This window comes from Siphateles boraxobius, unplaced genomic scaffold, assembly GCF_051911475.1.
Source record: "Siphateles boraxobius isolate OS27281-9 unplaced genomic scaffold, OSU_SipBor_1 53, whole genome shotgun sequence".
Lineage (NCBI taxonomy): Eukaryota > Metazoa > Chordata > Actinopteri > Cypriniformes > Leuciscidae > Siphateles > Siphateles boraxobius.
The window spans coordinates 10,436,256-10,449,544 of record NW_027509175.1 but is presented as its reverse complement, the minus strand read 5'-3'; the positions used below and the strand labels follow the sequence as shown (position 1 = coordinate 10,449,544).

At 34.3% G+C, this 13,289-nt stretch overlaps 1 protein-coding gene across 2 annotated transcripts in view; it reads right to left on the bottom strand.

The window, feature by feature from the left end:
• The window catches only part of pard3ba (par-3 family cell polarity regulator beta a), a 168,236-nt gene extending 161,204 nt beyond the window's left edge, over positions 1-7,032 (bottom strand). For both annotated transcript variants that reach the window (XM_077205378.1, XM_077205379.1), the window contains exon 1: positions 6,509-7,032. In XM_077205378.1, the coding sequence (XP_077061493.1) occupies positions 6,509-6,625 (117 nt within the window). In that variant the 5' untranslated portion in view covers positions 6,626-7,032. The remainder of the gene's footprint in view (positions 1-6,508) is intronic.
• Between the last annotated feature and the right edge of the window lie 6,257 nt (positions 7,033-13,289).

Genomic DNA, 13,289 nt, shown 5'->3' with positions numbered 1-13,289 from the left:
TACTACAATGGTCTAAAAGAACGTGTTTGGCTAGTAATGCATGATGACATAACAGATCTAGGTCAACGCCTTTTTTTCAACAGAAACCTCAATAAACTGTTGACACATGACAATAAATGCTCAAATCTCCATGTCATGCAATCATGCTGAATGTTAAAAAGCAGACAACTGAACTGTTAGAGTTTTGCAATGAAAGTAATTTCAATGAAGGTCTTTGTGAAAACTGCATTAAATGTTCAATCATTGGGAACTTCAACATGTGCAATATAGAATAACCTAGAAGAATTTGGTCAAAACTGTGAGTGTGAATGATCTGTGATAGTCTTGGGTGCATCAAATAAACTAGTATATTTTTGCACCAAAAGTGTACACATTCATAGCTTCCATGGAGTTGCATCAATGCAAATGAAAAACCTAATTAAATGTCTAATAAATGATGTGTAAAATATTCATTTGAATCATAAAAACTCATTGTTTAATGAAAAATATAAATATTTGTTTTCTGACATATAAGCTGCTAAAAATAAATTACATCTTTTTTAGATTTGGCCAGTGGAAATAGTATGTACAGGATCCAATAGGATATTTGAAGAAAACATTGAGGCTATACTGAAAATATGATTTATTTTCTCTTTATTTAAACCTGTGAATAAACAAGTGAATGAATTTGGGGGGGAAAAAGTTTACATAAAATCTAATATTTGAGAGAATACATGTTTCCGCACTCAGTAGGATTTTAGTACAATAAACATTCAGATTACATTTTTTCCCAAAAATTGTGTTTTATTTCTTGTATCTTTTTAGGTAACTGGTATCGATCTCAGACAGGTTTGATAAGTAGTTAGACAGGTCTTCTTGGGTAAATTGAAAACCTAAAGTCACAGTTCTATGGGGAGGAAGGAAGAATGTTTAACAGGTGTAAACGGTAATGTTTCTTGACTGACCACTTGTGATCGCATCACCGAAAATGCATTTTAACACCAGGTGGAAAAAGGGCTTGTCCCTCGCTAGCTTGATATTCCCGGGAAATTGAACATATAATTTGCGGGCGTCAGCGATTCGCAATCATGCAGCAGGAGACTCCAGGAGAGGATGTCTGAGTTTCTTTATGCACACACAAGCACATATTCTGAAGTTCAAAAGAGAATTACTGCTCAATCTATTCGAAACCCATCCAAACCTCCATATTTGTTCAAAAACGCAGTTTCAACCCTCCAAAAACATGTTAAAACGGAAGCTGATAGCATCAGACTACTGAAAAAGGCAATCCCCCTATCCAGAATGAAACAGTGACTCTCAATTCAACCCAGTTTAACACAAGGATATTTTTTGCGAAGGCGCTTTCTCTGCTTCAGTCTCAACAGGAAGCAGCAGTTTGCGTCCACCCTACTGGTGTGGAAAAGTGTTCATGCTGTTTAGGCAGATATATGTCTGCTGACTGCTGGGACTGTTTTCAGCTTCACGAAACCATCGGAGAAACATTTGCTTTGGATGAACAGAAGCACACCTGGTGCTTTTACACACGCAAGCTCCCGTAACACGGGAAGAAACCATTTAAACATTTAAAGCTTCCCACAGTAAAAACTTGAAATATTAATACAGATTCATTATCATTAACATACATCTTGCCAATGACAAAAAGAAACAAATAAATATGGAAAACACCATTTCGTGGATCTGCATTATTAATCGCTTAAAGTTTGTAATCTTATTCCTAAATGACAAAGATTCAGCTGTCTATCAGAATGAACATACAGATTTGCTGATCTAGAGAATGCTATCATATATATAGTTATGAAACCATCATATCATTGTTTCTGTGTTGCAATAATTTGAATTATCACAGAAGTACTGGAATAAAAGTTTATAATTGGAACATGGTAAATTACCTTTTGAAAATAACTTGACACTTCAAATAAAGATTGTATCGATTAAATCTTATGGTTGTCATTTACTCAAGTGATTAGTTAAAAAAATGCTGATTCATCCAATAATGAAACAAGTGAAGTCTTTATGAATGAGTCATTGAATCATTCATCTTAAACTGATTTAAAAATAAAGTCAATTAAATTAAATATTTTTAAATGGACTGCAGCAATTTGTCAGAACATCTAATAAATTACATGTTATTTTGTTTAGTTGCCTTCTATTCAGAATCATGGGAGAATCACCATCAAACTAAATTGTGCATTATCCAGTGATTCATTGTCTTTTTGTTTTTTCTCCCGTAAATCCCAGAAAACACTATGAGAAATCCGAAAATACAAGATCCGATACCTGCGATTAAACAGCAGGAAGTTGTTTGGTCTCAAATGTCAAACACACAGTATTCAGCCTCTCCATCTATGAGAACTGAGAAGTAATTTCCACATGCACTAACTGTAAATGATTTCTCACAGCTACAATCTTTAATTAGTGTTGTTTTGTTGCAAAGACAAGCACATTATGATTACTATGGTGTCTACTGAGGGTTAATAATCTATCTGAACAAACCCTTAATGCAAAGTATGAAATGTCAGCATGCAATTCATTCAGAAAACTTTGTGATACCATACCTCAAATCATGCAGCTTATTGAGAAGAGGTGTGTAATTACTTTTCTAAGTGATTACACTTACATTTTTTGATAAAACAACCCAAAAGACTTAAAATTTCATAATCATTGAATGCACAACAACAATGGTATTTTACATTTGCTTCGATCTTGAAGTCATTAATCAATTATGGCTAATGACTGCCTTAAATGTATGCTACTATGGAAGACCAATGATTAATTTTAATAAATCTCAAACAGTCAGAATATTTACATTTGACCATATAAAAATGAGGTTGTTACAATTTTTACAGATGCTACTGTTTTTGTTAATGAACATAAATATATAAATACATCTGCATCCTAACTCAAGCTACTGTCAAATGTACGTTTCTAAGAGACAAAACATGTTATTATTAATGAGTAATATTATTAATACTGCACACTGCACTGCAAACTGTGCCAAAGATATGTGACATCAAAGTCAGGCAACACCAACCTCTTCCATGATTTAAAACAATGTCACCCATAAGCGCATGCAGAAACTAAGAAATACAAAGATATTTATTTTGTTAAGGGAAAATTACTGGGAAAGTGTAAAGAACATAAGTAGTTCTTGTTCAGTAAAATCACCTGTTTGGGAGTTTTTTTGGACCCTTGGTTAACTATGTTTAGAAATAAATGGCAAGCTAATCCATAGCATAGCTTGAAGGTTAGGCTAATACATTTAGAATACGTTAATGTGGCACGCTCAAATTTTCTCGCATGTTTGCAGCACGCGTTTTGCACAACCTCAAAACTACGCACTCTAATGAAGACCTTTCTTAATCGACTACTGATTGAGTTTTATCGATTAAATTATTATCAACATTTAATCGATCCTTGATCATTCAGTGGGTCAGAATGAAGTTTGAAAATAATAGTTTTTCTGAATATATATTTATTTTTTTGTGCAAAAAAAAAAACGTTAACACTACAAGTGAATCTCAAGCAACATATTGAAATAAATATAAATATATCATGTTATTTCAGAAAGTATGACCCCTTCAGAAAGTAAATCGGGTCAGTTTTCAGCATATGCATAGGAACGGTCCTATAGGACTCGATATTGCACACCCATTGTGACATTTAAATCCAAGGCAATTTGTTGTAGGGATGGCTGCTGACACCGATGGCTTTGTGCTCTTGGAAGTGTGCCGTGTGTAGTGATCTCAGCAGCGCTGCCTGCCAAGTCAGCTCTCAGTCTCCAGCAACCCTCAGAGGTTAGCAGCGGCCCGGCACAGCCCAGCTATGGCAGGATAATAAAGCAGTTTTCCTCAGATGTCAGTTAATCTCAACCAGTCAGTATGATCTTGCTGGACACGCAAACATTACTTGTAGGGTTGGTTTTGGGGGTAGACAGACTAACTATATTTTCAGAAGCATAGCAGCAGCTCAGCATATAATGATGTAGATTTCCTAAAGTAACTACTAGATATGTTTTCCAACAGGCAGCAATTTAGCATGAAAAAACACATTTATGTACAGACAAGTGAATACTTAAAGGCACTCCTTTAAAATATCTTGTCTCTGTCAAATAGTGTTGGAGAGTCTGATTCATTTTATCAGATCAGTTTTTTCAAACAGCTCTGTCTAACCATCAACGTGAAACCAAAATGTACTTTTTTAATTTTCTTAACATACGTTATTGGTCTTAAAGGGATAGGCCTAGTTCACCCAAAAATGAAAATTCTGTCAGTATTTACTCACCCTCATGTTGTTCCAACTACTGACAGAATTTTCATTTTTGGGTGAACTATCCATTTCATATAAAACGATTCACCAGTGCAGTGCGTCGGTTTTCCTAAAGAAAACTAAATGTTGTCTTTAGAACCTTTTTTAAAATTTAATGATAACTTTCTTCTATTCTGCAACAATTTTCATAAGCCAGATTTCCATCCAAAAGTAGATTTAATATGACACTAAACAAACATCAACCAAGAACTGAGAAGTGAGAACTGTTGAAATTAAAGTCGACATCTTACGTTGTAATTTAAATTTAAAACATGCATATTTCAGTGTGAACATTTTAAGTTGCCATTGCATCCATGAACACAACAGAGATGTCTATCATTAATTGCAATGCATAAATGCAGCAAATGAAGTGTATCTTAATAAAATTGCAGTAAATCTAAAAGGGCATGTCAAAAAAATCGTAATTGTTCAGCTCTACTAGAGATAACCTGAAGCTTATTTGAGTAATCATCCTGTCACATTTGCAAAACAGGACCCTGGTCTTCATTAATAATGCATAATGTGTTTTCATTGTTGACATCATTGTAAATCGGCCATTTAAACTAATAACAGCTCATCTCTTAAAGTAAATGTAAATTACACATCCATCCACCCATAGACACATTTGCATTTCAAAATGTACAGCTAACATCAACACAAACTGCTTGTTTTATGTGAATATGCACAATGTCTAAGCAAGGTGAAGTGCATCATGGATGCATCATGCACCGCTATCATAGATGAAGGGCTCAATACTTCAGTGACGCATGAGACCCGAGAGGTGGGTTGACAGAATGGATAAAGCGCCCACGTCTACCCCAGCACGCCTGGCACCGGCCCATCCCATCCGACTGAGCCAATCTCAGCCGATAACGTCCATCACTCTTAAAACCTCCCATAAAGCCAGCCATCTCAGCCAGAGAGCCCAGGCCAAACTAATCAAACACATCCTGCCACCTGCATTTGGAGATAGGGAGCGATTAATGACACGGCTGTATTCATCACATTATTCCAACTGGCATTTACTGCAGAAGCTGGACAAAAGGACTAGCATAGTTAACAGTGACCAAGCATTGCCCTATTAAAGTGTTATGTTGCTCAGTGAGGACTAATATAAGCATGTATGTATATCGAAGAACCCCTCAGTTGGGACATATTTATTTATATAAGCTAATGATGATTTTAACAATTCGAGAATAATTGACCAATTAGAAGTGCACATCTAAAAACATTTTAACACAATTAATGCATGCCACTCACATAAATTATAAATCTGAACAATCACCAAGCTGTCAAATAGGCCCTACTCCAAATAACAAACTCCAAAGTAATTGTAAATAATGCACACAGACACACACACATACATGATTTCTGAAAGACTGGAGTAATGATGCTGAAAATTCCGCTTAAAATAATTTATATTTGAAAGTATATTGAAATAGAATACCATTATTTTAAATTGCAACATTTCAAGATATTACTGTCTTTTCTGTATTTTTTGATCAAATAAAGGCAGACTTAATGAGCAAAGAGACTTCTTTCAAAAACAATAAAAATAGCAATGTTTGCAAACTTTTGACCAGTACTGTGAGTATGTATGCATGTATTTATATAGGCTAAACAAATATATATACATGTGTGTGTGTGTGTGTGTGTGTGTGTGTGTGTGTGTGTGTGTGTGTGTGTGTGTGTGTGTGTGTGTGTGTGTGTGTGTGTGTTAAAACTGTAATAAATCCAAACAAAAGTAAAGAGAAAGTCACTGGTAACAGAGAACTAACAATCTAATCAATTTCCCAGACATATACTGTGTAGACCTAAAGATCATTTTACATATTTTAGGCGCAGAACACATATTTAACCACAGTATCAGGCTGCAGGAATGTCTAAAGATAATGAATATTTAAAACGATAACCAGAAATCTGAAAAAGGGTAGTGTTGACAGCTCAAGATCACGTGATATGAGCTTGAGGACACACCCGGTTAACAACTGTAGGCTATGGTGAAGGCTTTCATATTAATATTCATGAACCAGGCCTTCGCCATAGTAGGATTCGCCACCCGGTAAACATGTAGTTTTTAAAATAATTTAGATTAAATATAACAATGTAAGGATATGTAAACAATCCATAGTGATTAGTCGGACTAATAACTTAATATTTATCGGGTTGTGTTACGATTTCAAACTTAAAAACAACACGTTACCTGTTCAACAATCTTCTTGTATCTTTGAGTGGCTTGATCGATCAAATCCCGTACCATCCAACTGTCTTTACACGGCACGACAACCCTCGTTTCCCCGAAAGTGACCGTGACTTTCATCTTAACTTGCTCATCAAACGTTCAGATATCCTCGTAGTTTATTTATAGCACAGTTTCTCTCAAACCCAGCACCGAAGAGTCAACAGGTGTCATTGGTCAACTGTTACAGGTGATGTTCCTCCTTCTCTTTAATGTACTAATAAAGTATTCAGTAAGGCAATATTAAGTCCATGAACGGAATAATCGTCCAGTAACCACATTCCCAAACCAAAATTTGAAGAGAATGACACAATCCTGGATGATATAGAAAAGTCCTGATGTGTTTTTCCCGAGTTCGTGCGCGCTGAAGTCCAGAGTTAAACCGGAAGCGGGAGATAGTGCATACCTAGCGTGATTGACAGCCAGCTTTAATCTCTCAGTTCCCTTAGAATAATCACTGCGGAGAGGAAGATGTACTTACACTGATTAATGACTCACTTCACACAGAATGAATAAGTACTAAAGTTATAGGGAATCTCACATAAGAGAACATTTCCTCACTTGACAGTATGAGTAAACTTGCCATATTTGCATAATCAAAATGAAAAAATATTAAAATTAGATATGAAATATACATTCTTGAGCTAGATAGATAGATAGATAGAAAGATAGATAGATAGATAGATAGATAGATAGATAGATAGATAGATAGATAGATAGATAGATAGATAGATAGATAGATAGATAGATAGATAGATCTTGTTATGAAAACACGCCCTGGTATAATTGTCAACATTTATTCAACATATATATAATTTATAAATGAACATATCTTTTTTCCCCTAGGAAACAGCAGTGGAAATAGCTATTTTGCAGCAGAGACTTTAAGGTAGTAGCCTACTTGTGCAGAAATTGATTATTAAAAGGAAAGATACCCTGAGAAATATTCACTGCACGAAATAAAAAGATTGATGACTAGCCTGTGGGTTTAAATTACAGTACAAAGTGCATCTAAATTAAAGAAGACTTCCTAACTTCCTGTTTGAAATATCAGTTCACAGTCCCAGGCCTTACTTTGCAACTACATATTCCAATGACAATAGGCTATTATCAGAGGACTATTGTGTGTCTCTAGTGTTTCATTGACCCAATTACACTATCAACCTCTCCAACCTTCTTCTACACCCCTCCAGCCTTCTCATCAGCCATATACATGAATATAGTGATGTGACAGCTTTATTATTCCCACAGTTTGAATGAATTCTAAATAGCATTCATGTTCTTAGTTTAGATGAATTATGCACATATTCTTTATTGCTCCACTGATACTTCCCCTGAGGATGTACTGTTTAAAGTTGGTATAAAAGTATATATATATATACATTTTTTTTTTTTTTCATTTTACCGACCCCACACATTTGAATATTTGTGAGCATTAGTGTAGGGCCTAAATGTTTAGACAAAGTTTGAACCCTTAAACCTTAACAGTTCTTATTAGCATTGAAATACAGTATATATAACAACAATACACTTGATAGTAAGCTGGCGCTGCTCGTTTAGTCCGGGGTCGTCCCATCATTATAACAGGAGATGCCAAACTCTGCCATCTGGAGGAGTAGCTGTGCCAGCCAAAATCCAGACTTGTCTCTTTCTGATATCCAATTTTTCATGCGCAATTCAACAACCGATTTAATGCTAGCATTACCACAGCCATTTGGATAAAGTTATGGTTTACAATCCCTTTCCTCGCCATAAAATATAATGGGTATAATGTGGAAAACAAAGCGCTGAATATTTTTGGAACACTCATTTTTTAGGAAGGGTATAGATCGTCTCACAATACATAAGGTTTATGAGGCACACATTCAAAGCAAGTATGACCGATGTGTCAGACATCAAAAAATACTGCTTAGCCAGCACAGAGGAGTTAATGGAGCTGGTGTAGCTATCCGGAAACCATTATAACTATAAAACAGCATGCCTCAAATGCTCAGAATTGTTTAAGCATGAGAGCATTAGAAAAATCTCAAGGGTATCAAGCTACTAGTTAACATGATAGCTACAATCAGCGGGATACGCTAACATAAATCAACTATAAGTTCTAACATAAACAAGCCTTTCACTGCCAATTAACTTTGCCAGTCAAGTGCTCTCATTTGTGTCATATCATTTATATGCATTTATATTTTCCATGTTGTTTTCATGCCTGCTAGGTGATTAAGTAGAGGCTAAAAGTAACTACAAATATTAGAAATACTTGTATTGTGCAGTGAAAAAGTGTGCATGTTAAAGACTGGTTCATACATATTTCTATATGGAATTGTATAAAATAACTAAACACCTATTAGCAAACTAATAACCTACTATATGTTTGTGTTTATATATATTTGTGTGAAAAAATAATTGTGAAGAGATTATGAGGGTCCGCCAACTGTCTATCTTTCTGTGAATAAATCTCCACACTGCCAGTACTACACTGCCAAAAAAACCACAAACTGACATTAAAATCAAAGAGTCGAACCGTCCAACTAAATGAAACACTGATCACCATAATGGTGTTTTCCATAAAATCAACATTAACATCTAAACCTCTGTTCAATCTCAAAAGAACTGTAAACGAATGACAGAAATACATTTAGTCTGGTTAGTAATGAGAGAGATTTAATGTATTTTCTGTTGATTTCATCTAAGGCTGTGGCTGAAGTCAGTTGTAGTTCTTGTGTTTCTCTTTCTTTCGATGATTCTGCTTGTTATCATCAGGCGTCTTCAATGTTGGCAATAAAAAATAAAGAGTTCTTAATTCATCTTTGACGTCTATTTCTATGTTATTCAGAAATATTTGTTTAAATTTTAAATGGTTGACTTTTAAGAAATTAATCTAATTTATTCTTACTCAATTCTAATTTGTTAAATTGAATTAATAGTATTGCTTGTAATCTGTTGCCACACTTTTATTGAGTAGATATAGCATATTACTTTTTACAGTGTATTTGAGAAAACCAAAATCCAAAAAAAGAATGTCAGAATGTCAGTCTGAGGCCAATCTTAGGCTCTGGGAATCCTTCGAATCACAGTGAGAGCCGCTTTCTCCAAATGAGGAACATTGGGAACAGAAGTGAATCCTCTCAGGGGTGCTCAGTCTGTCAACATTTCACCAGGGTGGCCATGTACAATTATCCAGCATGGCATGAAGATGAAAAAATGGAAAAAAAAAATGGAAAATGGAAAATTGAGTTCTATTGCGTCAGTTGTCGTTAGAGCAAAATCAAATAGTTACAAGGCAAATGTGGGCTTTATCCGAGATAGTGTTAGAGCAGGAGACGGATCTCTTGTTGAAAAAAACATAAAAAGAATGGGAGAAATTCAAAACATTCAAAATGGCAGCTGAAGGAAGGAAGTCTCATCTTTCAGTTAAAAATATCAGTTGTTTGGTCTCTTTGTGAACTTAAAGGAGAACTCCGGGCAATTTTTAAGTTTACCTTTTTCCAGCTACAACTGAGTAGCTGAGACTACAGCGCGAGACTACAGCTAGCCGTCTAAAACACTATTTATGTGAATTTAAACAATGGCTAAGTTGCTAAACGCATCTTGTTCACATATAAGGGCCCTGTTCATGTTGGGCAGACATTTTAATTGCATTTTGTGTCTGTTAAGAGGCACAAAGACAATCTTTATGTATATGCCCTCATAACTGCCGTTTTAGCTGAGTGGGAGCTCTGGGCATTTGCGGGAACAGCTCTGTGTTGCAAGCACCAATCCGGTTCGTTTTTTTTTTCTATAGACAGATTAACTTAAAAATTGCCGGAGTTCTTCTTTAAAGTCGGCATGAAATGGAAGTTGTGATAGTCTTTTCGTCCCTGTTGTCATGTATGTCCGAGTGAAACGGCTTCTCGAACAAGAAAAATTGTAAAGGGTTGGACCTAATTGTGTCTATTGGGAATTGATTGGATGGTAGTGGTTTGCTATTGGTCGAAGTGTGACAGGTTGTCCCGCCCACAAAACAGTAAACATGTCATCAGAGAAGAGAAGAGATATTGCTAGTGTTGTAGTTTTTTTATTTTTTTATTTTTTTATGACTTGGCTCTTGTCTCAGTCTCGAACGCAGGACAAAAAGGATTGGTCTGATTTATATGTTAACATCATTCATGTGACTGAATGTAAAACGTCCGGCTTCAAATGCAATCAATTACTGATTTTTATATTATAAATTATGATATAATTAGGCAATATCACAAGAGCACGAGAGCTGTTTTCACAATTTGAAACGTGACATTGATTCTATACAAACATAATATATATATATATATTATTTTTTAATTTTTTTTAAATTAAAACTTTTTTTATTAATCTCAACATTATTTATTTAGTTGTTATTGTACGAGTTCAGTTGTAGTGTCTGTGCCATCTCTGAATTAGTTTTATTTTATTGGTAACAGCATGGTGTTTTATATTTATTATTTTATTAAATATAAGAAATTTCTCTGGCAGTAAATGTGGATCTTTTAGATGAATTCGAGGAGTGCTGGCCTGGTCTTGGTCTTGACCTGATCTCGGTTTAGGTGGTCTTGACTACAACACTAGATGTCATTACAAGTGGGAGGGGAAGTTATTTGATTATGAGGGCACATAAATTAAAAACAAATTATAATAACGATGGTCACAGATAAATCATTTATAGTATTAATCATGTAATACTGCTGTATTCAATTAAAAAATAAGAATTGTCAAGTTTGATTTTATGGTAAATTTAAGGGAATAGTACAAAAGTAAGATTTGGTCATCACATTCATGTCAATTATTTTCTTTTTTTTCATATGATGAAAGTCAATAGGGTCCAAAACAACATTATTACTTCGATTGTATGGCAAAAAAAAAGTGTCAATAAATATTTCAAAATGTTCGTATGTGAGTAAATGATACATTTTCATTTAAATGTACTTATAACTAAACTAACTTAAACTGAATGATGTTCAGGGAGTTAAAAAAGGAACGTCTTGGTCAACATGTCTGAAACACATAATTGTAAGTAGACACTGCATTCCATAACATCATGTTGATGATGGTGTCATAGTGTGGGAATGCTGTACTAACTCCGGCTGGGCCTGCTCTGTTCTGAATCAAACGTCCCGTCATACATCTGGAAGTTGAATTGAAGCAAAGGAGATTCAACAAGTCAATAATTCAACACTAAGGAAATAATCGAATTACTTAAATGGAACTATTTGAAGAATTAATCAAAAGTGAAACGAGCAGTTCCTGAAAAACAAAACTGAAATAAGTTCTGTTGAGGCTAAAATTCCACTAAAGTGATATAAGAGACTGACGTCAAATGTCACAGTGTTTGAGTGCCGTCATTGCTGTTAAAGTTGGAATGACCTGTTGTGTGAGGGAGGAATTCATTTTCACAAAGTGTTTAAAAAACTTCATTGAATTATTAAGTAAAAAGGAAGCATTGTTTGTTCAGCAAGCGTCACTTTATCTTATACAAGTTTTTTTTATTAAAATCAAACAAAGAAAAAAGAAATAAGCAGCAACAGATCAAAACAACAAGGAAGCTAATAATTTTTTCATGGCACTGTTGCGGGAGCGTAATATAATTTGACCACTCTCATTTTGTGTGGCGGCAAAGTATTCATTTCACGCTTATAACCTCGTCTGTAGTGTTTTAATTGATTGGGCTTGATTAAATGGCTTATTTCGATTGCACTGGCAAGTATGAAAGTAGTAAAGAATTAGACAGCTGCTAGACAGTGAGCATCATTTCATAGCTCACTCAATGAGTTCATGGAGAGGGCAAGACGAAGAACGAGGCTCGTTTTTGTTGAAGAAAAGCTGTTTATCTTTTCCTTATTGTGAAATAATGTGCTCAGGAGGGATGGAGGCCTGCACGCAAAAATAGCTTGTTCAAAAGAATGATTATTTTAGTTCTTAATATACATGGTTTGCCTGCAAGTAAGAGAGATTATTATATTCTGTGCTGATGAAAAAAGAGGCAGCTGTAACTTCTTTGAAGTTGAAATTGTTATTTGCCATTTTTAATCCAATTTTGTGTCTTAGCGCTTTAATATAACCTGATAATATATTATTTTATACAAATGTTGTAATAAAAACAGAGTATTGTAATATTTATTGTTAATATTTAATATTTATTGTACAAAAAGGATACAAACGTCTTACCAGGCACTCAAATGGATCATTGAATCATTCAATAAATGATTCAGTCAAATTAACCTTAGTGAGCAGTTCAGTAATATGAATCAAACTTATAAATGCTTCATATGCAAAATACTGCTATGTAAAAGCATATACTACTTTGTAGAAAAATATTGGTGTACAACTGTCAAAGAAAAAAAAGATTATTTTTTTAAAAGTTACTTCCTCAAATTAAGTACGTTCAACTTGGATGTTTAAGTCATTTGAACTTAAATTACATTAAACTGAAAGAAAATTAGTTGATCACATAATTTTTTACATTACTTTTAAAATGTAAATTTAATTTTCACACAGAAATTGCTAGTGAATATTTAAAAAAGTATGATAAAACAGTATTCTCTTTTGAAACATACTCCAGTAATCTTTGTTTTATTTACAGTGTAGGATTTAGTTTGACAGAATGTTCACTCAGAAATGACTTGTATATTTCACAAATAATAATAATAAAAACTAATAACACACTGAATTAAATGTGAAATTTTGAAGCACAGAGAGAGTAAAACAGTATTTTCTGGTAAAATGTATTGCCATA